We start from the raw sequence: 26,158 nt of genomic DNA on the forward strand, positions 1-26,158 counted from the left end.
GGGAGAGCAGGAAACAAAATTCAGAGTTTAAAGAGAATGTGAGAATGCGGTCCATTTGAATTTAAAAGGAGCATGAGAAAATGATCTAGGTGAAATAGATGCTGAAGAATGAGTTTTCCAAACTTTTGGATAGCACATTGCAAGAGTTTACTGTATTTTATTTGTAAGCATGAATATTCTATCAGTTCTTAGGGAAATACTTCTTAGAAACACTTGGAGATTTAATCCTTCCTTTTAAGATTTGGTGTCAAATTCTGTTTGATGATAGACCTGTGAAGTGCCTTGCGATGATTTGCTTCAGTACAGATTTGGTACACGTTCAAGTAATTGTTGGTAGAAATAACACAAGATGACTTATCACGGAATAGGTTTGATCTGGCTTAACTTTTCTCCAAACAAGCCATATTATTGAATTTAGAAGGATGAGAGGGGATTTGATTGAAACATACAAGATTATTAAGGGATTGGACACTCTAGAGGCAGGAAACATGTTCCCGATGTTGGGGGAATCCAGAACCTGAGGCCACAGTTTAAGAATAAGGGGTAGACCATTTAGAACGGAGTTGAGGAAAAACTTTTCCACACAGAGGGTTGTGGATCTGTGGAATGCTCTGCCTCAGAAGGCAGTGGAGGCCAATTCTCTGGATTCTTTCAAGAAAGAGTTAGATAGAGCTCTTAAAGATAACGGAGTCAAGGGATATGGGGAGAAGGCAGGAACGGGGTACTGATAGTGGATGATCAGCCATGATTACAGTGAATGGCAGTGCTGGCTCGAAGAGCCGAATAGCCTACTCCTGCACCTATTGTCTATTGTCTATTATGAAAAACTATTCACCAGCAACAGTTTGGTTCATTAACTGGGGCTCAATTGACATTCTGACCCAAACTCTCTGTAATTATGGCTGTTGTGCAAATGAAAGGATTAAACCAGTCTGAGTGCTTCTTGGAGACCAGTGTCAAAGCTCTTGATTGTGGAGAAACTGGCTTAAATAAACACCTGACACTCTTGACTGGAACAACATGTTACTGATGCCAGCAAAAGGAGTATTTTAAGAAAGCACTAAGTTCCTTGCATTGGCACTTTTTTCACACTGGCAGTCAATTCCGAGTTATTTGTTGTGTAACTATAAAACCTACATACTCATTGACATGTTTTGATATTAGGAGATGAGATATAATCAATATATGTTATTGTGGTCATACTATAAACTTTGCATTTTTTCCTTGCTCTTGATATTTCTTAATTATTTACTCTCAGTGGTCACCTTATTATGTACATCTATACACTTGCTTACTAAGGCAAATATCTAACCAGTCAATCATGTGGCAACAACTCAATGCGTGCAGACATGGTCAAGAGTTTAATTTGTTGTTCAGACCAAACATCAGAATGTAGAAGAAGTGTAATCTAAATGACTTTATGATTGCTGGTGCCGGACAGGGTGGTTTAAATACCTCAGAAACTGGTGATCTCCCAGGATTCTCACACACACCAGTCTCTAGAGTTGACACGGAATGGTGTTAAAAACAAAAAACAAAATCACTCCTGTGGGCAAAAATACCTTGTTAATGAGAGTGATCAGAGGAAAATGGCCAGTCTGATTCAAGAAAACAGGAAGGTGACAGTAACTCAAATATCCATGAGTTACAACAATAGTACCCAATAAAGTCACCACTGAGTCTATGTTGTGCAGGACACCAGGTGTTATAGTGAGTGCAGTAGTTAGAAGCATTGTGTTGCTTAAACAATTCTATGAAACTGGCTGATCATTTTGTGGAGCACTTGCACTTAATTTACAGGAATGATCCTGAACTTCCAGTTGCCTGCCACTTTAATTCGCCATTGCACTCCACTCTCTGTTTACGGTCTCCAGCACTGTTTCTACATGGCCTAATGTATACCTGAGGAACAACATCTCATCTTTCATCTGGGCATGCTGCAGCCTGCAGAACTCAATAATGAATTTCCCAACTTTAGATAGCTTGCTGTCCCCTTCTATTTGTATCAAGCCTGGCCATTTTTGCTCGTTCTCTATCTCTTACTTACGTTGTCATTTGTGCAGTCTGACCTGCAGGCCATATCCCAGGAGACCACATGATGCTACTTAAACTTTACAATGTCGGTAGCACATCACACAGACGAAAGAGCTTAATGGTCCCTCCAATCTATCACAGAAATACCTCATCTTCTCATTTTTCAGAAGGTTTTCTCAACCTTTAAATTCTGATGAAGCATATTTGACTTAAAAGATTAATTGTTTCTCTTTCCACAGTACCACTGAGCTTTTTTCCAAAATTCTCAGTTTTTATTTATGACGTTTAATCCATTTTACTTGTTTTTTTCCAGAATATTATATAATGCATGTACATATGATATTACATATTATATAATAGCATCCATTATTAAGGACCCCCAGTACCCAGGGCATGCCCTTTTCTAACTGTTACCAACTGTTCTGAAGCCTGAAGTCTGAAGGCCTACATTCAGTGATTCAGGAACAGCTTCTTCCCCTCTGCCATCCGATTCCTAATTGGCCGTTGAACCTGTGACCACTACCTCATTTTTTAAATATATATTATTTCTCCTTTTTGTACGATTTTTAATCTATTCAATATACATTAATATACTGTAATTAATTTGCTCATTTTTGTTGTTGTTCTTCTATATTATGTATTGCATTGAACTGCTAATAAATTTCACGACACATGCTGATGATGATAAACCTGATTCTGATCTGAATTTGATATATGCATGTTGAAAAACATCTCCTAATTATTTGTTGTACTATGTTATATAGCAAACTCAGATTCTTTTGATCACCTTGAAAATAAACAATTTATGTATCCACTTATTTTTAAAAAATGAATAATTTAAGCAAAAGCTGAATAATTAAATTGTTTTACAAGTTTTGTGTTTTTAATTCAATGCCTTTGATTCTTTTTTGGCAGGTTTTGAACTGATAAAGTGTGAAGATCCAGGCACTCCACAGTATGGTCATAGGTATAAGAATGAAGAACATTTTGCAGGGACGACTGTTGTTTTCCGTTGCGATCAAGGATATACTTTGCGTGGGATGCCACTGCTTACTTGTTTAACTGGGGATCGTAGAGCCTGGGATAATCCACTGCCTTCCTGCGTAGGTAGGAAATCAGGTTTTCACAATACATTTGCTAAAAATAAGAAGTATGTCAAAATATTGCTTAATTCTTTTGCTTTATCTTTCTTCTCCCTTCACCAACCTGGTATTTTATCACCTTGTAAATAGCAGATTCTATTTGGACTTTTGAACATGTTTTTTAAATACCAATATATCATCCTAAATGTAATTACCTTTTGCCAGCAGATTCACTGAGACTGCACAATGACTTTTTGCCAGAAAAATACAAAGCAATAGGGATACCCGCAAATATAAGAGCAATAGGAAAAAAATGCAGGAGGAACTCAGCAGGTCAGGCAGCATCTGTGCAAAGGAATATTCCTTTCTGTCTATTCCTCTCCATAGATGCTGCCTGACCTTCTGACTTCCTCCAGCATTTTGTACACACAACTCTGGATTTCCAGCATCAGCAGAATCTCTTTTTATGAAATACAATATAATGGCAGCAGTTAATGTGATTGAATTTGGATTTCTCTCCCTCACTCAACACCAAGTTGGCTAATGACTAGAATCACTAAATGAAATGGTATCAAGTTCTATTAAATTATGATACCACGACAGGCCTTTCAGCCAATTGAATCCTTGGTAGCTAGAAGAGCAACTTTATCAGTCCATGCACCAGATTCTCCCCAAAGGCCCAGGGAAGACTTTTCTTAACCATCAATGCAATTCCCATTTGCAGATGATTATTTCTGCTTCCATTATTCCCCTGGAAGTGATACCTTTCCTGGAGAAGGACTGTGCTAATTATGGGCCTATGAGTCTAATGTCAGAGCTATGGAGGTTTAAAGAAAATTTCTGAGGAAGTGGCCTGATCTGCAGTCAGAAGAGCAGGGATTAATCAAAGACAGCCGGTCTGGTATCATGAGAGGTCTATCCTGACTGACCAAATTTAAATCTTCAAAAGCCTGTAGCATAGTGGTCAGCACAACGCTTTACAGTACCAATGACATGGGTCACTGCCTGTAGGGAGTTTGTACGTTCTCCCCGTGAACATGTGGGTTTACTCCTGGAGCTCTGGTTTCCTCCCACAGTCCAAAGACATACTGGTTGGTAGGTTAATTGGTTATTGTCAATTGTCCCATGATTGGGCTACAGTTAACTCAGGGGATTGCTGGGCAGCATTCTCAAAGGAACAGAAGGGCCTATTCTGTGCTGTAGCTCAATAAATAAATAAATGAATCCATATTGATGATGCAGTGTATTTGATATAGTCTAAATGGACTTCAGTCAGGCCTTTTGCGGTGTCCCACACTGGAGTCAAAACAAGAGTGAAAATGGAGTGGGGCAGTAGCACAGTTTGTAGAGCTGCTACCTCTCAGCACCAGTGATCAGGGTTCAAACTTGTTCTCTGGTACTTTCTGTATGGAATTTGAACATTCTCCCTGTCTTCCCTGGGTGCTTGAGTTTACTTCCATATCCAGAAAACGTCATAGAGTCATGGAGTCATAGCTCGCTACAGCATAGAAACAGGTCCTTTGTCCCATCTAGTCCATGCCGAACTATTATTCTGCTCAGTCCCATTGACCTGCACCTGGACCATCGCCTCCATCTGCCTCCCATCCATATACCTATCCAAATTTCTCTTACATGTTGAAATCAAACCTGAGTCCACCACTTCTGCTGACAGCTCATTCTGCACTCTCACCACCTTCTGATTTAAGAAGATCCCCCTTATATTCGGCTTAAACATTTCACCTTTCACCCTTCATCCGAGGGTATAGGCTGGCCATTGTAAATATTGTCAAGTTGTGTGGTAGAATCTGCAGAAATTTGTGGAGAATCTGGGGAGAATAAACTCGAGATTAGTTTTGGTAAATGGGATTAGTTGAGATTTGTAGTTGATGGTCAGCATCATCATGGTGGGCTAAAATTCTATGTTGATTTGCTCCATGACTTTCAGATTGTAACTACCCTTTGCATTAAAAAGGTTTGTCCAAAGTTTTACATCGGTATCACCTGGCGCTTGTAACATCCACAAATGGTATGACTTTCCCTCTGTTCTCTCATATATCTCTGTCAAATCTGTGTTCAAACTCCTTTGCTCCAAGGAGACTTGCCCTAATTTTTCCAGGTTGGCATGGCTGAATTCCCTTTTTCCCGAAACTGCTCTCGTAAATCTTTTCTGCACCCTCTGCTGGACATCCATACCCTTCTTTAAAAATTAAGTGATCTGAGCTGAACCAGTTCGAGCAGAGAACAAAATAATCAAATATGATCTGCTCTGCAAAAGTATTTCATTATTTATTTATTGCATGAAACCATTCAGAGCAGCTTCAGCTTATTGTTGAACAAGTCTTTAACCAAGGTACCTGGTATTGTTTTAGGCCCAAATGGTTACTGAATTTAAATATTAAAAATCTGAATTTAGTTGGAGATATCCATGGCTTCAAACATTTTGCTCTCTTGGTTCAAATAAGTTATCTGTCCAAAGAAATTCCATCCCATATTAAAAAGAGGAATCATAGTGTCCCTCCTCCATACCCTTGTTTAGTTTTTTGACTACAGTCTCCTATCTTGTATAGAAAACCTGGTTTGTAGCCTTTCAAAAATGAAAACTTTTTTTCAGAAGTATGATAAAATGGCCCAGCAATGCATAGGTGATGAGAGCTTAGTGAACAATTTGTGAAGACTGGATCTTCTTATCATTTGAGGAAATCAAAGTACTTTGGAGGTTGCTAAGTTTTGATATGGAGGCTGATATGAAGGGTCATCCATCCTGTAAAATTGTTTCAGGTCTTCCATGCCTTCCTATTTTTATTGAACCAGCACTGTGTGACTGTATGTAGTTCTCACATTTTTCTGAATTTTCTGCATGACTGTGTCAACATAATATACAGTGTGAAATTGGAATAAGGGAACAGATCCTTCTCACCAGCTAACTTTTCCTTTGACTTTGCATTTCGTAAAATACGGTTTATAAACTCAAATTGTGAAAACATTTTTGAGCCTTGGAATGATTAGACTGGGACTGTTTGCTTTGGAGCAAAAGAGCCTGGAAGAAGACTTAAATAAAGAATATAAATTCATGTCAGACATGAGACTTAGATAGTGTAAGTAAAAAGTACCAAAGGAGTAGAGACCAGGGTTTAAAGTAATTGATAGAAAGGCTAGGAAGAAGTTGAGGGGAACCATGTTCATATCGAGGACGGCTGATAAGGATCTGAAAACACCCACATTTTAAAATGCCTTGATATTCTTTTGATGACCTGTGACCTGCAGAGTTATAATGCACAAAATGGAAAATGGTAACAGGCTAGGCATCTGGTCTTGACCAGCAGGAGCAGAATCTGTTGAACAGACTCCTGTGTCAATGAATCTAATATTATTTCATGGTTTTCTGTATTTCAGAAACAGATAGTGCTCTCAAGCTGAGTTTGAAGACTAACTTATCATAATTATCATAAGACTAATAATAATCTTATCATAATTAGAGGCTACAATACTAACAAGTAAATTCTTTGTAATTAGTTCATGATGGTTTTATGTCTAAAAGCAGGATTTTAAAAGAGGTTAGATACTGTATTGCATAAGTTCCTGAGGCCATAGATGGACAATTCATCGAAAAAGATGGAGAGCAAATCTTAATTTTGTGAAGTCATCTTAACATAATTTAAAAATGAAGGTTATATTTTAACAAAGTATCACCCTCTGATGTAAAGAGCCTGCCTATCAAATCAATGGAAAAGAGAAAACTTACTTGATCCAATGAATGTTAAAGGACAAACCAGGGTAACGGCCTGGGAAATCCAATTAATTTCTTCCTTTGTAGTTTAAAAAATTATAAATGTGGTGTTAATAATTTAGTCTAACATCTCTTTATAGAGCATTGTTTTACATTGACATTTCAATTTGACCAAATCAATAGAAATTGTTTTTTTTAATAGTGCCTCCAGCAGCCCTAGGTAATATCATTAATTACTAGATTTTTCTTTTGTGTGGAACGTTCAAATGTTGCTTTCTTGTTCCATAAATGTCTTCAGCTGAGTGTGGAGGTCATATCGTTGGCGAGACTTCGGGACTAATCTTATCACCTGGGTACCCAGCACCATATGATCACAATCTCCACTGCACTTGGACTGTTGAAGCAGATCCCGGCAGCATGATCAGGTAAAAGAAATACTATTCTATCTAGTAACAAAGAAATTATAATTAATAACTACTTTTTGGGTATACAATTAAAAGGTTTTGTCCGTGTTCTGCATATTTCACCTTTTAAAGCTACAATTGGGAGAAAATTAAACCATTAGCCCTCGTTTTGATAATATTAAATGAGATTTGCATGTAAATTATAATGAAACAGATGTGATTTTATCGGACATTTTTGATTAATTAAGTTGAGAGCCTCAGAGAAAACTCATTTAAAAGGCATCTCTAGGAATAGCTTTGGGAAAGTGTTCCTTCACTGCAGTTCCCTCCTGCTCAGTCACACCACACAGTATTTTTTTTTATTTGATGTATACCTGGGATACATTTTCCATCCACATCATGAATATATGTAAAATCACAAACAAGGGAATATCTCCAGATGCTGGAAATCAAAATAATACACAAGAAATACTGGAGGAACTCAGCAGGCCAGGCAGCACCAATGGAAAAACGTGAACAACCAACATTTTGGGCCGAGAATTGAAGGTCTCATCAGGTCTCGGCCTGAAAGGTCGACTCGTTACTCTTTTCCACAGATGCTGCCTGGCCTCTTGAGTTCCTCCAACATCTTGTGTGCATTGCAATATCCGTAAAATAGTTTCAGATGATATATTTCTAAAACTTAAAGAGGCGTTAGATATATTTGAGTGGGCAGCCAGAGACATTTTCCACGGGTTGGAAATAGTTAATCCAAAGGGGTTTAATTTTAAAAATCCCCACCATCTAGGCCATGCTCTTTTCTCACTGTTGCCATCAGGAAGGAGGTTTAGGAGCCTTACGTCCCACGTAGTCAGGTTCAGGAACAGTTGTTCAAAGTTCAAACATCGAAGTAAGTTTATTATCAAAGTACACGTATGTCACCATTTACAACCCTGAGATTCATTTCTTGTGGGCATTCACTGTAAACACAAGGAACACAATAGAGTCAGTGAAAGACCGTGCCCAACAAGGTGGAAAATAACCAATGTACAAAAAGATGACAACTGTGCAAATAGAAAAAGAAAAAAAAGAACTAATAATAATCAGTTAATTATAAGTACATAAATAAGCAATAAATACCAAGAATGTGATATGAAGAGTTATTGAAAGCGAGTCCATAGGTTGTCCATAGTTCAGTGTTGGGGCAAGCGACGTTATCCCCACTGGTTCAAGAGGAGATCATAACTATTCCTGAACCTGGTAGTGTGGATCCTGGGGCTCCTATACCTTCTTCCTAATGGCAGCAGAGGGAAGTGAGCATGGCCTGGGTGGTGGCGGTCCTTGATAACGGATGCTGCTTTCCTGCGATAGCGCTCTGTATGCTCAATGGTGGGATTCAAGGGTCGCTACCCTTTAAGCATCAGGCCTCTGAGCCATCGTGGACAATTTTACTCAATTTTACTCGCCTCCGTTCTGAACTGATTCCACAACCTATGGACTCACTTTTTAGAATTCCACTATTATTAATTTTCTTATTTATTTATTACCATTATTTTCTGTGCATTTTCACAGATTGTCTTCTGTTGCACATTGGTCATTTGTCAGTCTTTGAATGTGTGTAGTTTCTCATTGAGTCTATTGTATTTCCTTGTTCCACTGTGAATGCCTGCAAGAAAATGAATCTCAGGTTAGTATTTGGTGACATATACATACCTTAACAATAAGTTTACATTGATCTTTTAAGGTGATTAGATGAAAGTATTGGAGGATGTTAGAGGTAAGTTGTTTACACAAAGTATATGCCTCTACTGCCACTCTAGAGGCATATACATTAGGATATTTAAGAAACTCTTGGGTAGGAACATGGATGAAAGAGAAATGAAGGGCTATTTGGGAAGGAATGGCTACCTTGCCTGAAGAGCCTTCAGAGTCTGAGGAGTCAGACAAAAGGACAAGACATAGCTTACATGCTCTCAATCCAGTGAAAACCTCATTGTCCCAGGAATACAGAACACAGAGCATATCCACTCCCTTGACAATGGTCTAATTTCATCTCAAGTGTTTGAAACAGGTCATTGACCAAGAAGACTTACACAGAATGCAGCTGATGTAGAAACCTGGCAGGCACATGCAGGTCAATCTCAACAGGAAGCTCCTGGCTGGATATCTGCGGTTCAGTCCATGCAAAAGTTATTTTTAGGCATGTAACCCTAAGAAGAACAATGCTTCACACTTTAATTTCTCAGTCCATATGTTTTTCTGTACTTTAATAGGCTGAGCAATGTCACCTTGTTTTAGTGGAGTGCAGTACAGGGGTGAAGGACAGGGAAAAGGCAGAGAAGGGGTGATCACAAATTAAGAAAGCAATCTCTGTCAATTCTGTGGAAAACTTTTGGAGAAGGTCGCCTCCATTTCAAAGGGCAGAATGACGCAGATAATCCTAATAGCAGAGAGCCAATAAAGTAACTTCTGAATCTTTGTTTGCTCATATTGGTTTGCAGAGCTGGCTAGCTTTTACTGTCACAGGAATTAATGTTCTTTGAACTGAACAAGGACAAAACTTCGGGTTATTTTTGTAACACTGACTGGAATTCTTCGGCATGTTGCAACATTTTTATGTGAGTGAGTTTTATATTAAATCCATATTTAATATTTGTGCATTCACACTGCAAATTCGGTCTGGTTCTTTTATGCCCTATGCAATGTAGGCACATGGCATCAGTGGGGGTATGAGCAATAATGTCATGTAATGTGGGATTCTACTGTGTGCAAAGTTCTTGTCTCACTTGTAGGGAAGTCCTTTGCATAATTCATCTAACTCCCATCCTATCCACCATGATCATCTACCTGGCTGAATCTTGGGCAGGTTATGAGAGGAGTTGAGAGCTGCTTGTTCATTAATCCAAGATGACTCTACCTTTCCTTCCTTACTTCTAGAGTATAAAGACTTCAAAGCATCTTGCTTGGAAGCCCTCTGCATAGTCCATCTTGCTCCCATCTTATGTCTGGCTGAAGTCAACCCTCCCTCTCTTGGGCCCAGCCAAATTACACCTTTGCCTTAGTGACTCAGCTTATTTATTCCTGATCTGACTGACTCAACAGGTTGACAATCTCTCCTACTTGCAACACTACTAACACTCCTACAAACAAAGATCCATTCTTCCCCTCCCCACTGCTGTTGGCAATTTGCTCAACTTCCAATGTTTGTTCCATAATGGTAGAGACCTTTATGAGGCCTATGTAGTGACTTGCAATGTGTTGAACTCTGTCCGCTACTCACATTCATTGCTAGTTTGGCAGTCTTGCATAAATCCGAAATGGCACCATTGTGCAGAGTGGTTGTAAAGCACTTTGGTCCTTGTGATAGGGTGAAGCTACTTAGTATGTGTTGCAGAGGTGTGTGATAACATCATTGCTAAAGAAGGCTGAAAAATGAACTTTTGTGTGAAAAAATATTTTTAAAAATATGTGGAACAAGTATACTGGCATAAGGCAGGAATTGTTATTCGATAGCAATTAATTATTGTGAGGAAAATTGGGAGCAGGAGAAGCCAACTGACTCAAGAGATCAAATAGCAATGAACAATCTACTAGAGGAACTGATCTACACTTCAACTCCTTTCCTCCCTTTTGTCTAAATATCTCTTGATGCACAGTCACGTGACTCTTTATTCCTCTCTAGAGATGCTGCCTGAGTTGCTCCAGCCTTTAGTGGACGTAACTCTGGATTTGCAGCATTTGCAGAATCTCTTGTGCTTATCACTTGATGGGTGGTAGATTGGAGATACATCTCCACCTAAGGTGGTATAAGACGCTCGTTCCCTCCTCTTGCCAGCAGGTCACCCTTGGGCAAAAGGTAGCACCTGCTTAGCCCCCCATTCATTGTCATGAGAAGCCATGGGACCAAGTGGTGGATGGACATTTGAGCTGCTGGTGCATATCACATCCCAGTTATGCAATAACTAATGCCAGGCAGACAGTCTCTGATGAGTATTGATAATGGCTGGTGTCATTGTAAAGACACTGCCCTGAAGAAGGCAACAGCAAACCACTTCTATCGAAAAAATTGTCAAGAACAGTCATGTTCATGGAAAGACCATGATCACCAACATCATACAACACAACACATAGTGAAAGAACAATATCTTGATGTACTTTCCATTTTGAAAGCTTCAGATGCTTCACCATCTTTTGGTGAGCACACTGTGAAATTCTACTGATAGAGGGAAGGATTTATTTAAGGGAAAATAACTTATAAATGGAAAAAAAAACTATCAAGAAGGCAAGAGAGAATTCTGAAATAAATTAAAATCAAGAATGTGTACAGCCTTTCCATTAAATATAAATTGAATTTTAGACTGAGAGTCTCAAATGTTACTTTTCAGCATACATGATATGGGTAATGAATAATCTGGTTATATTAGCCACCTGATATCACGATTGATCAATCTGTTTTTCTGAATGTGAATGAATATAATTCGTATAATGTTGTCCTCTAACATAGTAAATGTCCCAAGGCACCACACTAGAGTGTGGCAGGTCAAAATGTATTAACATAACAGCATAGGAATTTAATAAATGGGAACTAGTATGCCATGTGGCCCCCTGAGCCTGCCACGACATTAAGTAAGGAAATAACTTATCTGATCATAGATTTCCATCATCTTGACTCCCTTACAGAACAGATATCAAGGTCTGTGTCTTTGTGCAGTCTTAAAGCTGTGCAAAGTTGTTCTGTTCTTTGCTTGTTCCATGCAAGAATCTTCGAAGATTGGCCAACTGAGTCTCCTCCCTTGGCTGTAGGAGAAAAGCAAAATCAGAAAAACGGTAATTGCCTTCAGGAACACGTTAGTGTAAAATTCATTTTGCTCAAAACAGCTTTATAGGAAAATGGCCTTTTGTGAAAAACCAGCTCATATAAACATACATTTGAGCCAAATGACTTAAAAGTTTCATACTTAGAAGTTTAAAAGCCAAATTGTTTTGCAGCTGATTTCATATTGGAGTGACAGTTATAGTTTTCTACTTACATGTTTTGAGTTCTTGTCTGTTACTTACGCTAGAACATCAAGTATCTGTATAATAGTGCTCTGTTCTCTCCTAATCAAAATTATTTTCTAATCTTCCTCTGAAAGTAGGTAACCTCACATTTTTCGATGTTTTACACTATCTAACAAATATATGATCACACTCTTAACTACGTATATCCCATTCCAGATACATATAGGTTGTATCCATCTGTAGACTCATTGCATCCGTCTTAACACAGCTTTCCCACATAGCTTTGAGTTATCAGAAAGACTACATAATCGTATATCTTGAGGCCCTCTGTTGGACAGGGTTGACCATGGATGTTGAATTCCAGCTGTCCACATGATGCACAAGCCAAGGCTGTATAATATGGAGAGCAAGCTGTTGTCCATATAGCAGGCTACACCCCCACCCCGCCCCCACATAGCTGATGAACCCAAAGGAACGGCAGAGACCGATACAGTTTGGCACCAGCGGTGTCGCACAAGTTGCCAGTCAGTGTTGAACTCAAGGTGGGGCTGTCTTAGAGACTCCGTCTCTGGAATTTACTCGGGTTTACTCCTGAAACCTTCGCCATAACGGGGTATAGCCGCAAGGCAGCAGAGGTTCGAGTCCAGAGTTTTCCTTCTCCTAGATAGGAGCCACCCAGGGTTGATGAGCTCCATCTACCCAATGCAACTGGTTTTAAGGCATCTTTGCTCCTTCTCCTGTCCGTAGGAATGGTTTCACCAGACTTAGTAGCTAAACCACACATGAAGGCCAGGAGCTGGGTTTAGTTGTCAGAAGCTATTTGAGATGCATGCCATTGGGAGCTTTTAATGGGTAGTGGGTAGTTATCCCCGCTACCACTCCTGGCTATAACAAACTTAAGGAACCAACAGTATACCTAGTACTATGAATTCTTACCTTGTGCAGGGAGCGTTTAGGTTCCACCACATAAGACCATGTATGGAGCATAACAATGTACAACTGATCTAAAATAGATTTTAATGAGGGGAAAAAGTAAAAAGTTTAATTGATTGGAAAGGCAATTCCATAGAAGTTATTTTTGGGGGGGGGTCACGGGAGAAAGAGGGTTTGAGAGGCAGAAGCAGACACCATGGCTGAAATCGATGGATGACAGTACTGTGACTATGAGCAAAGCTGAGAGAGAGAGAGAGAGAGAGAGGGAGTGGGAAGGAGAGAGAGAGAGAGAGAAAACATGTTTATATGTTAAAGAAGAGAACAATTTCTATAGATACAATGCCTCTATAATGCTTCTTTTGAGAGTCACATGTAAGTATTGAAATACCTGATTCTTCCCACCAACACAACCGAAATGAGTGTTAATTATCATTACCTTCAAGGCATATTCATGTCTACGCAGAATATTGGGTTAATGGGGTGTTGATTGCATTCATGCAAATACAGACATCTCAGTCATTTTACTCTTAAAATGCAGCTCCAGGAAGACCATTATTCTGAACTGCATTTTAAATTCAACCTACAATTCATATTCAGATCTGAAGACTGGTTGATGTTGAAATTAACATTTGCTATGTTGCCTAATGCCAGAATACGCCCTAATAGCAGGACTTGACTCAGATTATAGGCAATAGCGTTTTGGGTTATCCTAAATTTTACAAAGGATAGAATTAAAGTATTAGCCAGGAGCTGTCACATTGTCAAATGGATATGTAGGTTCCTGGTAAAATATTGCCTATTTTTTTTCTGGCTTTGTATATGTTTCTCTATGTTCCAGAAATAACAAAGATTTGGATGGGGAGTTCTGCACAGGAAGAGCAGAGGCAGGAGCAGAGCTAGGCTGATGTGAAAATAGTGGTCTTAATTGTTTAAGTTAATTGCTCCAAAGTTAATCTTTGCAACAAAGTAACACTAAGGCTCCAAGTAATCTGGTTCAGCCCCACACATTGCCTGGAAAAAGGATGGTTAGTTGCTAGGGAACAGAGTTCCCATGAGGACTGAAGATCTGTTTTCTGTTTCTCAGTACTTAATAGTAGAAAACTTCTGTACATTTAGTACAGGGCATCAGACAAGTATCCTGGCAGTTTGGAGATGGTGGAATGATGGCAGAAGTGATACTGAATGTTGTTGCTGTCTTTGTAATGCTGGAAAGAAACCCTTTGTTTTTAGAAGATGCTACTGAGGAGCAACATTTCACGAAAATGAAAGGGCTGGGATAGCTTATTGAGGTACCAGATGTGGTGACATGAGACCAGGCGTAACCAGGGTGTATGATTCTGTGGGTAAACCAGTGGAGTGCCAGGAGTGTGGCATAGTCAACCATATCGATGACTGGAGCCCTGAGTTTGTGAGTCCGCTGGGGAAATCGAAGGCCCAGTGTCTGAAAGGTCTGGAGTCTGGGATTGAGGAACTGGGCTTGTTTTGCTGTTGTTGTTTTGTCCCTTGTTCTGCGTTGATCTGCCAAGCATGGGGGGCATATTATGTTAGCGCTGGAATGCGTGTGGCGCAACTTGTGGGCTGCCCCCAGCACATCCTTGGGTGTACTGGTTGTTAATGCAAATGGTGCATTTCATTGTACTGTACATGTGATAAATAAATCTGATTCTGACACCTGAAATAAAGAAGAAATAACACATTGCTATTCGTTAACCATAATTAATCAGGATGTATTTGTGATTTTAATAAGAACAGTTGATGAACAGATGTGTAGAGACAAAAACCTGATTAGACATGGAATTCCAGGAAAGATGGGCACTGGGTTGGGCAGCGGCAAAACATTCAAGGCCTCTGGAGAGAAGAGAGAATCAAACATGGGGCAATTATTAATAAGGAGGTCACCGGGTCGTGGAACGCCCTGCCAGGTATGTTGGTACAGGCAGATATATTAGGGGCATTTAAGAAAATCTTAGATATGTATATGGATAGAAAAATGGGGGTTATGTAGGAGGGAAGGGTTAGATTGAAATTAGAATAGTTTAAAAGTTCAGCACAACATCATGGGCCAGATAGTATGTACTGTGCTGCAGTGTTACATGTTCTATCAGTTTATTTTCTAAGGAGGAACAGATAACAACAGCTTTGATGAAGAAAAGTGCAGTACCTGAGGAGAGAGAACTGTTTATAATGTCGCCCAATATGGGAGCTAAGAACAGAAGTGATCAGCTTTTTAAGGGAAAAGGGTTGTAGGCTTTCAGTAGATAATAGGGGAGCTAGGAAGAAACATTGGAGCATATAGGATCAAGCAGAAAATGGGGTTGCTCTTGGAAAACAATGGGAGGATTGACTAGATGATATGAGAAATTTTGACAGTTGCAGTTTCTTTCAAAGTAACATAGGTGTTGGTGAGTTCCTTGCTATAGCTGTTGGAGTTGAGGAAGGAAGGAAGAAGGAAGAATGTTTGGAGTAGCAAAAATAATTTGGGATTGGTAATGCACTCTAGAAGGCATCAGAATCGTGGAGAGTTGGCAAGTGAGATTAAGCCATGAATTGTTTTATTTTGTGCTACAGTTCCATCAAAAATGATACTGTTTAAGAGTCTGTGGGAGGAAGGGAGAATGTGATGGTTTCAATGGGAGTCAACATAGTCAAAATGACATTTAGGATACTGTTGAATAGATCAACAGTTATAGAAAAGTTATTGTGAATAGCCATGCAAGACCAATTGAGATTTTGAGATTCCTTTTCAAAGAATAATCTCTTCACACAAAGAATGGATGAAATGATTCATTTTATTGTCTGTTAATATTCTGTGATGTACACCAGGAAGGTTGTTCATGGCTATTGCAAATCACTGGAAAAACGTGATGTGCGGATAAATAATCCTGTGGAGGATAAGTCTGAGATTGGTCCTCTGAAAGGGATTAATTAAAGCAATTTTCTCTTCGCACATGTGCATTGAAAGTCTTTGTGGGCTTAGTGCAGTGAAAATTCATTAAAAAATTAATGAGAAACATACAACTGACTCTACAGTCATGCTTAGAAGCAGTTTGCAAATCCTGATGCAGACACGTTTAAACTCTTTTCGGCAAGTGCGGTTTTTTACAAAGCTGAGATGTAGATTTATTTAAAAATAATGATAGCAGAATGTCTCCAAGATACAAATGGGAGTGGGACCATTAGTCAGGCTGCTCGTATACAAATATGATTTTTCCCAGAGTTTAAATAATTTCTATTTTCCTCTTTTACGTCAATCAGCCCAAGAAAACAGGCTCCATGTTCCAGCTCAGAGAGTAAAGAATATTCCTTTGAGCATGGTGCTGAAAAAACTTTGAGGCCACCAACTAATTTCCATTGACTGGTTTCTGCACACGCTGAAACAGGCTTCAACCAGTCAGTCCCTCAAATCCATTTGCCAACCTTTATCTCTGGCCTTTGTTATCCTTACAATAAAAAATAATGATAAATTACCACATTATAAGCTAATCATTCTGGATGGAAGTTTTGAATTAAAAGAGGCTGCAGATACATTGAATACAAAATTGGCTAAATAACAGGACATAAAGAGAATACTCACCACTATCCCACCACTAAGCACATCTTTCCCTCCCCCCCTCTCTCTGCATTCCGCAGGGATCGCTCCCTACACAACTCCCTTGTCCATTCGTCCCCCCCATCCCTCCCCACTGATCTCCCTCCTGGCACTTATCCGTGTAAGCGGAACAAGTGCTACACATGCCCTTACACTTCCTCCCTTACCACCATTCAGGGCCCCAAACAGTCCTTCCAGGTGAGGCATCACTTCACCTGTGAGTCGACTGGGGTGATATACTGCGTCCGGTGCTCCCGATGTGGCCTTTTATATATTGGTGAGACCCGTCGCAGACTGGGAGACCACTTTGCTGAACATCTACGCTCTGTCCGCCAGAGAAAGCAGGATCTCCCAGTGGCCACACATTTTAATTCCACATCCCATTTCCATTCTGACATGTCTATCCACGGCCTCCTCTACTGTAAAGATGAAGCCACACTCAGGTTGGAGGAACAACACCTTATATTCCGTCTGGGTAGCCTCCAATCTGATGGCATGAACATCGACTTCTCTAACTTCCGCTAAGGCCCCACCTCCCCCTCGTACCCCAGCTGTTACTCATTTTTATGCACACATTCTTTCTCTCACTCTCCTTTTTCTCCCTCTGTCCCTCTGAATATACCTCTTGCCCATCCTCTGGGTCACCCCCCCCCCCTTGTCTTTCTTCCCGGACCTCCTGTCCCATGATCCTCTCGTATCCCCTTTTGCCTATCACCTGTCCAGCTCTCGGCTCTATCCCTCCCCCTCCTGTCTTCTCCTATCATTTTGCATCTCGCCCTCCCCCTCCAGCTTTCAAATCCCTTACTCACTCTTCCTTCAGTTAGTCCTGACGAAGGGTCTCGGCCTGAAACGTCGACTGTACCTCTTCCTATAGATGCTGCTTGGCCTGCTGCGTTCACCAGCAACTTTGATGTATGTTGCATAAAGAGAATACTGTTTCTTTGGACTGGAGGACATTATGGAATGGATTTCTTCAGGGACTAAAATTAGGGTCAAGGCCTTTTTTAATATATAATAATGATTTAGACAAAGGCACAATTTTGATATTTGCAGATGATGCAAAGCTTGGAGGCAGAGTCAACAGTGGACAAGGTAAAAAGAGACTTCAAGGGTGCGTAACAGAATGGTGAAGAAGGCCTATGAGTGAGAGATGAAATTAGTACTAATTTTTGAACGAAGTAAGAAAAGAGGCAATATAAACTAATGGGCAAAATTTTATAAGTGATTCAAAGGTAGAGAGATTTAGCAGGGGAGGCTGATGGTGAATGGAATATATGCGCCATCCTTGAAAGTGGCAGGGCTGAACTTGTAAATGGGTTAAAGCATATATCAGATGCTGGGTTTTATAAACAGAGACACAGAGTACAAGAACAAAGAAGGCACAATGAACTTTTATCAAACTTCTGCAGCTGGACTATAGTGTCCATTCAGGTACCACTCTCTAGGAAAGATAGAAAGACTTTGGAGAAACAATTTCTAAGGGCGAGGTATTTCAGTTACATGAACAGAAAGAAGTTGGGCTTATTCAACTTTGAACAAAAGAGGTTATAACCAGAGCTGACAGAGATGTTTAAGATCATGAAGAGTACAGGCTGAACAGATAGAGGGAACTGTTTCCGTTCGATAAAAGATTAAGAATTTAGGAATAATCACAAGTTAATGAAAACCAACATGTAGATGCAGCAAATGGCTTGCAGCAAATGGCTCACAGCAAATTGTACACCAACTTGTATTACAAGAGAATATATGCATGAAATGAAAGATGACTTACTGAAATTCTGCAGGGATCTTTCTGACTTTAAGCATAGTGCATAATTTCGCTTTCCTAACCTAAAAAGAGGCATCCAGCTGCCATAAAGGGAGCACAGCAACAATTCAGCAGCTTTATGAGTTGAGATTGAGTTAACTCAGTCTGTATTCTCTGGAGTTTCAAAGAAAGGGTGTACGTTTCACTGAAACATAGAGGGTTGGCAGGATATTTATCTGGCGCAAAACTTCAGCAGCAAGAATCACAGTCTCAGGAAAGGATAGATCACTGAGGACTGAAATTTAGGGAGAGGGTGGTGTATTTTTGTATTTCTGTACTTGGATGCATATTAATATTGAGTTCCTTTAAAATATGAACTGATCATTAGTGGATAATATCATAGTCAGAGATATGGACATGGTAGACCAAAATAGCACTGCAGTACAGTATATCATCAGTGAGTTTGATCAATAGTAGAACAAACTCAAGAGGTCAAATGGTCTAATCCTACTCTTACTGTGTAAAACGTCCAGTTTAAGATAGCACTGGTGAAGCACAGCAATGATTTGCTGGTGGCAAACAAAACAAACGACATTACAAATTACTCCATTAATCCCACTTCTTCTTGGATACGGTCACCGCAGTCAATACCCTGTAAATTCCCGTTTTGGAGTCAAGCTTTGGAACTACGTTGTACAACCTGACATTTTTGCGGTGTGGACTAAAATCTCGAAGGTGCGAGACAGTTGTGTCATGGCACGTACGGGCCAAATCGATGCATCGGGGCCTGGGTCTGAGAGCAGGGAATGAGCCGATGCTGGCCATTGCTGGAGCGGACATGGATGTGATTCGATGCTGCAGAACCGAGGCAAAGCTTGACAGAGTGGAGGCGGCAGAGTCATGACTCCAGAGTGTGGCCATAGTTAATCCTCTTCGCTGTGCACTAAACCCACCAACTTAGATGTATGCTACCTACATTTTTATCCAAATTATTACTGTATAAAACAACAGAGCACCAATCCCAAAAAAACCCATCACAACCTTTTCTCTCCTACTAGAAGGCCCATTTTGCACCCATTTGGTTGACTCACCTTGAATTCTATGCTTTACCTTTCAGAGAAGCCTACCAATTGACTTGTCAATTTTTTTCTAACATCCATGTAGACAACACTGACTATCCCTAAATAGCCCTTCTCCTTACAAATGCACAAATTCTGTCTCTCGGGATCCCTTCCAATCATTTTGCCACCACTGATATAATGCTAACTTGCCTGTTATTACCTATTTGCGGATACACGCTTTAAACTAAAATGCATTAGTTATCCTTGAGTCTTCTGGTGTGTCAACTGTGGATAATGAAGTTGGAAAAATCACTGTCAGTACTCCAGCAATCTCATTGCTTGCCTCCCTTAACATCCTAGGAAACAGCTGATCAGGCCCCAAGGATTTATCAACCATTAGTGCATTATTGTGCCTCCTGCACCTCCTCCTTGGTAATGCTAATATCCTGCAGGGTATCATTGTTTCCGCCCCTGAGCTCATTTCAGGTTCTTCTCCATGGTAAAAGCAGATAGGAAGAATTAATTTAAAAGCAGAGTTCCTCACAGAAACAGAGTTCACATTTCAAGTCAATCTGATGAATGTTTTTTGACCTGAAGTTTTAATTCCGTTTCTCTTCCTACAAATGCTGCCTTGCTGAATATTTCCAAAGTTTCCTGCATTTGTTTACAGTGCAACGAATTTATAGGTGCAGAGGTTCGGAAGTGCATAACAAGCACTTTTTCCTCAGTGAGCATAGCTAATATGCTTGGTTCACCATACTGCATACTTCATGGTTAGGTGCATTAAGGCAGAGATGGAGTAGTGTATATAAAAAAAGTGCTAAACTGGCAAACTTTATGCACCCAACCCACACCTCCCTTTTGCCCTATATTGGCTGCTTGGGAAAAAATTGACAACATTCCTGCACACTTTGTGCTGTGAGGTGCTATAGAGCACAGGGAGATCAAAAATAAACCAGACTCAAATTGAAGGATTAGTGAATTAATCCTCACAGATGATTTCTGCTTTGAATATGCTTGAGAGCATCAGAGGAATGATGCAAAATATGAAATGGATTTAGAATTATAAAGATGTATTGAACTTTCTTAACACTTCAGACAGTTTGACTGACAGACATGGGAGTTTGCACGTAGGGAGAAAACTGACGAATGGAGAGTACGGTGACCCCATTTCATGACAGACACAATACAGCAAGGTAGGGTAGCGATTAGCACATCACTTTATAGTGCCAGCTGTGAGATTGGGGTTCGATTCCAGTCGTTATATGTAAGGAGTTAGTACATTCAGCTTGTGGCTATGTGGGTTTCCTCTGGGTGCTCTGGTTTCCTCCCACATTCCAAGGATGGATGGTTAGGGTTAGTGAGTTCTCTTTGCCACTTTCCCATAAAGCTGTGACTGGTGAAGCACCCGGCCAACCTTTGTTGTATGCACAATCTCTCCCATCTCAGCCACTGAAGCTTGTAACTCCTCCAGACTTGTCATAGGTCTCTTAGTGGCCTCCCTCCCTCATCCCCTTGCGTGCTCACTCAGTTTTTGAGGATGGGCTGCTCTAGGCAGATTTATAGCTGTGCCATATTCTTTCCATTTTTTGATGATTGACTTAACTGTACTCCAAGGGATATAAAGTGCCTTGGAAATTTTCTTGAATCCATCTCCTGACTTGTGATTTTCAATAGCCTTTTTGCATAGTTAGTTGCTTGTTGATTTTCTTCTGGCTTCATGGTTCGTTTTTGCCAGGGTACTGACTCACCAGCAGTCGGTCATTCCAGCTCCAAGTGTATTTTTTCTACAATCAATTGACACACCTTGACTGCACACAGGTGATCTCCATTTAACTAATTATGTGACTTCTAAAATCAATTGGCTGCACCAGTGATGATTTGGTGTGTCATATTAAAGGGTGAATACTTGTGCAATTAATTATTTTGTGTTTTATATTTGTAATTAATTTTGATCACTTTATAGATTTTCACTCGGACACAAAAGAGTCTTTTTTTTGTTGATGAGGGTCAAAAAAGCCACATTAAATCCACTGAGATTCAATGTTGTAAAACAATAAAACGTGAAAACTTCTGGGGGGTGGGGAGGGTGAATACTTTTTAAAGGCACAGTACATGTGACAAATAATGTTGATCTAATCTATTCTAATCATAACAGAATGCAAACCCACGTCACATGTGGTGACATGCAGTGCTTTAATGCTCCACAGCTACATAGGAAAATAGGACCAAGAATAGGCCTCTCATCCCCTCAATTCTGCCCTGCCTTTTTTTTGGCGTGTGCCTGTGTGCGTGCGAGTCTGCGTGTGAGTGCGTGCGTGTCTGTGTGTCTGCGTGTCCATGGGTCCATCCGTGATGATGTCTTTTTCATGGCTTTTACAAGGCATGGAGCGAGAGAGAGACTGTGTGGCGCACCACTCCTCACGCAGACATTTTCGCAGTATTTTCCTTTTTATTTTACGAGGTTGAGTTGCGATCTTGACACTCAACCCAGCACGGATGGAAAGCTCAATCCAGCACGGACCTGACTAGTCTCGAACCCGGGAACCTCCTCTCCCATGTCTGGCGCCGATGTCCTTGCGCCATCAGCCGGCCCCTGCCCTGCCTTTTTAATATGCTCATGCTGATTCACCTAGCGACCTTCAGATCACTAGACGAATGCCTTAACCACTTGGCCGTGCACCTTATGGTCTAAATGAGGTGATAATCAGAGGACATAACATGCACAAAATGCTGGAGGAGCTCAGCATCTATGGAAATAAATAGATAGTTGACATTTCGGGCCGAGGCCTTTTTCAGGACCAAGATGGAAGGGGGAAGATACCAGAATTAAAAAGCTGGGTGGAGGGGAAGGAAGCTTGCTTGCAGGTGATAGGTGAAGCCAGGTGGGTGGGAGAGGTCAGGGGTTGGAGAAGAAGGAATCTGATAGGAAAGGAGAGTGGACCATGGGAGAAAAGGAAAGAGGAGGGGACCCAGGGGGAAGTAATAGTAAATGAGAAGAGGTGAAAGGTCAGGGCGGAAAATAAAGTGGGGAGGAAAATTTGTTCACTGGTTGGCGAAATCGATATTCATACCATCAGGTTGGAGGCTACCCAGATGGAATATAAGGTGTTGCTCCTCCACTCTGAGGGTGGCTTCATCTTGGCACAAGCAGAGATCATGGACTGACACATCAAAATGGGAATGGGAATCAAAATTAAAATGTCTGGCCCCCAGGAAGTTCCACTTGTGGCGGATGGTGTAGAGGTATCAGAGGAAGTATTTTCCTTTTTAAAAAAATCAGCTTGAGGAAAAGAATGTTTCTTAAAACTGATATTAGCAACATACAAGTTTGGCAAAAAAAAATCTTTCAGATGTGAGCAAGGAGCTTGTTAAAAATAATATTCCAGACACAGGTGCTGACTTTTAAGTAGCTTGCCACTTGATTGTGTTTAATACTATTCCCAGGTGGGAGCAGAACTTGTCAGGAAACCACTACCTTTTCTGGGTTCATCTTAGAAATGTGGTTAAAGATGTGGTTAATACATTTGCAAGATGGTCCTCAGAGAGGTAGTTTGCAAGTAAAGCTAGATGTGATCCTACTAGATCCAACTCCTCTCCGCCCATGCATTTCCAATGAAGCTGCACTAATCTTTTGCAAAACAGACATGTCACATCAAGTTCTAGTTGTCACTACCGTAGTTGTCTACCGAAGTGAAGTGTTCACAAGGGCTGCTCAATGGCACAGCCAGTGGAGATGCTGCCTTGCAGTTCCAGTGCCTGATCTCGACTGATGCCTGCTCAGTTCCCACCTTCTCTCTTTGACTATGTGTGTTTCCTCTGGCTCCTTCAGTTTCCTCCCATCCTCCAAATTCCACATTCCAGATCGGTGAACTAATTTGTTATTATAAACTGCTCTCTATATGCATTTAAGTGATAGAATCTGTGAGAGTGGGAGTGAATATAATAGAACTAGAGTAGGATTAGGATTAGTGTAAATGTGAGTTTGACAGTGCTGGATTCGACAGTTTAGCTTTATTTATATGCTAGTATTTTAAGTTGCCTTTGCATGCCTGGTAGTTTAGTATGCCTCTAGTGGCTATACAAAGTATAATTCCAGAAGCTGCTTTGTTCTGAATGCATATTTTCTCATTGGCTGTTTTTATTATCGTATTTTTAAAGAATTTTCTAATTGGATTATCCTTATCTCTGGAATTTTCTTAGCTTTGGATATAAAAGTTAGATGTTACATGCCAGCTTTTTTTTTTAGCTTTTATTCAAAATAGTAAGACCCCTTTCTGTTTTCATTGTTCTATTAATTCTTAATACATGATCATTAAGCGATAAGTTTTAAGCCTCATCCCTGACTAATAAAAGAACCCGGGATTTAAAATACATCAGAATCTTGTAGTAGTCAGCAAGGACTTGGAGGAGCATCTGGCATTTATCTGTACACTGTGAATGATTGTCAAATGGTGCTTAGGTAGTAGACCACCCTGATAGTCCAAAGTCGTTAAGCCTAATCATCATTGTCATCATCGTCATCAGGTGCCATGCCCAGTTTGAGTTTTGACTGCCATGGCCCATACACTCCTGTCTCGGGTCAAGTGGATCAAATCATTGGTATTCATTTCCAATTCTGTGGCTGCTGTCCCCATCATCATTTGTCTTTGGCTTCCTCTTGCTTTCTTCCCTTCAATCTTTCCCATAATTACCGTGCATTCTAACTCCTCTTTCCTAATCACATGTCCAATGAACTTACATTGCCTTTTCATGATCTCATACATCATTTCTCATTTTGTGTTTGCTCTGTTCATGACATCCTCATTAGATATTCGTTTTGTTCATGATATCCTTTGCATCCTCCTCCAAAACCACCTCTCTGCTGCTACAATTCGTTTCCTCATGTTACTAGGTATTGTCCAATGTTCTGAGCCATATAACGTAACTGGATAAACGTAACATTTCAGTACTCTGAGGCAGGTTGTCATGCCTAGTTTAGTATTGGTCAGTATACTCTTTATTCTCGTAAAGGTGTCTTTTGCCATCCCTAAAAGAAGTTTAAATTTTAAGCCTAAACATCTCTGATAATTAGAAATGTTTACAAATAGTTGCAATAGGTATAAATGTTTTCTGGAACATTAAAAGAGAATAAGTTTGAATTTGATGGCAGAATACGGGTTTAACGGCTGGGTTCTTAGCAGTGTGGAGGATCTTGTGGTCAACGTCCATAGTTCCCTCAGTGTTGCCATGCAGGTTGATGAGGTTGTTAAGAAGGCTTGCTATGTTGCCCTTCATTAGTCTGGGGATTGAGTTCAAGATCATGTTGCAGCTCTATAAAATCTTTAGATATTGTGCTCAGTTTTGGTCACCAGGAAAGATGTGGGAGTTTCGGAGAAGTGCAGAGGAGGTTTACCTGTGTGCTTCCTGCATTAGAGCATGTCTTATGAGGAGAGGTTGAGCAAGCTAGGACTTTTCTCTTTGGAGCAAAAGAGCATGAGAGGTGAGAGAGGTGTACAACATGGTAGTTCAACTGCATAACCAGAGAGGTTTTCTGAGGTCCTAAATGACTAACTTTAAGACGATTGGAAGAAAGTGTTGGGGGCATATCAGAGGTAAGTCTTTTTTAACACAGAGAGCAGTGGGTGCATGGATCGCTCGGCCGGAGGTGGTAGTAGAGGCAGATATATGAGGGACACTTAACGAACTATTAGATAAGCACATGGATGATGGAAAAATGTGGGACTGTGTAGAAGGGAAGGTTTAGTTTGATCTTAGGATAGTTTATAAAATCTGTACTATTCTATGTTCTATTTAATAAATTACATAAACATGTTTCTGTTTTGAAATTAGTTTAGAAATTAATCAACAGAAATTCATTAAAATGCTAAGATTGAGTAAAATAAAGAATAAACTGAAAGCAAAGCCTACACTTCTTCATACTGGTTTGTGAGTGCTTAGAAATGTTAGCTTTAAGCTGAGAGTGTGCATACCTAGGATTACCTGGCCCCTCGGCTCACTGTCTCTGGGCTCTGGCCCCGGAGACATCACAGATTGCGGTGGTGGAACAGGAAGAATGATGTACCAACACCTGATCTCCAGCGTATTCCTGAAATGCACAGTATATTGCTTGGCTGCAGAGTTTAGCCAGGCTCAGCTGCTCTCCAGTACTCTCTGTGGAACCGAGACCTCACGAGTATCAAAATCCATGCTTCTCCTTCCAGTGGAAAGGTAGTGCTCTTTCTTTGGATCACCCCTAAAGATTGCACCAATGCGTGACCTTCACCACGGCACTTCTCGAGAGCAACCTTTGAGCCATGGCAGCGTAGCGGTTAACGCAATGCCATTTCTGCTCAGGGCCGCGGAGTTTGGAGTTCAAATCCAGCGACTTCTGTAAGGAGTGCATGCTCCCCATGGAATGCATGGGTTTCCTCCGGGTGCTCCGGGTTCCTCCCACATTCTAAAGACATGCCAGTTAGTAGAATAATTGATCATTGTAAATTCTCCCGTGATCAGGCTAGGGTTAAATCAGGGGATGCTGGGCGGAGTCCCCCGATTTAATCCTAGTGTCTTTAGCAAGGATGTGATGCTGAAACTTTATAAGGCACTGGTGAGGCCTCAC

At 40.5% G+C, this 26,158-nt stretch overlaps 1 protein-coding gene across 1 annotated transcript in view; it reads left to right on the forward strand.

Annotated features, from left to right (window-relative positions):
* The window catches only part of csmd2 (CUB and Sushi multiple domains 2), a 2,031,293-nt gene that overhangs the window by 1,649,322 nt on the left and 355,813 nt on the right, over positions 1-26,158 (forward strand). The window contains exons 24-25 of the mRNA XM_063033882.1: positions 2,950-3,141; positions 7,142-7,268. Of these exons, the coding sequence (XP_062889952.1) occupies positions 2,950-3,141; positions 7,142-7,268 (319 nt within the window). The remainder of the gene's footprint in view (positions 1-2,949; positions 3,142-7,141; positions 7,269-26,158) is intronic.

This window comes from Mobula hypostoma, chromosome 26, assembly GCF_963921235.1.
Source record: "Mobula hypostoma chromosome 26, sMobHyp1.1, whole genome shotgun sequence".
NCBI classification, from domain to species: Eukaryota; Metazoa; Chordata; class Chondrichthyes; order Myliobatiformes; family Myliobatidae; genus Mobula; species Mobula hypostoma.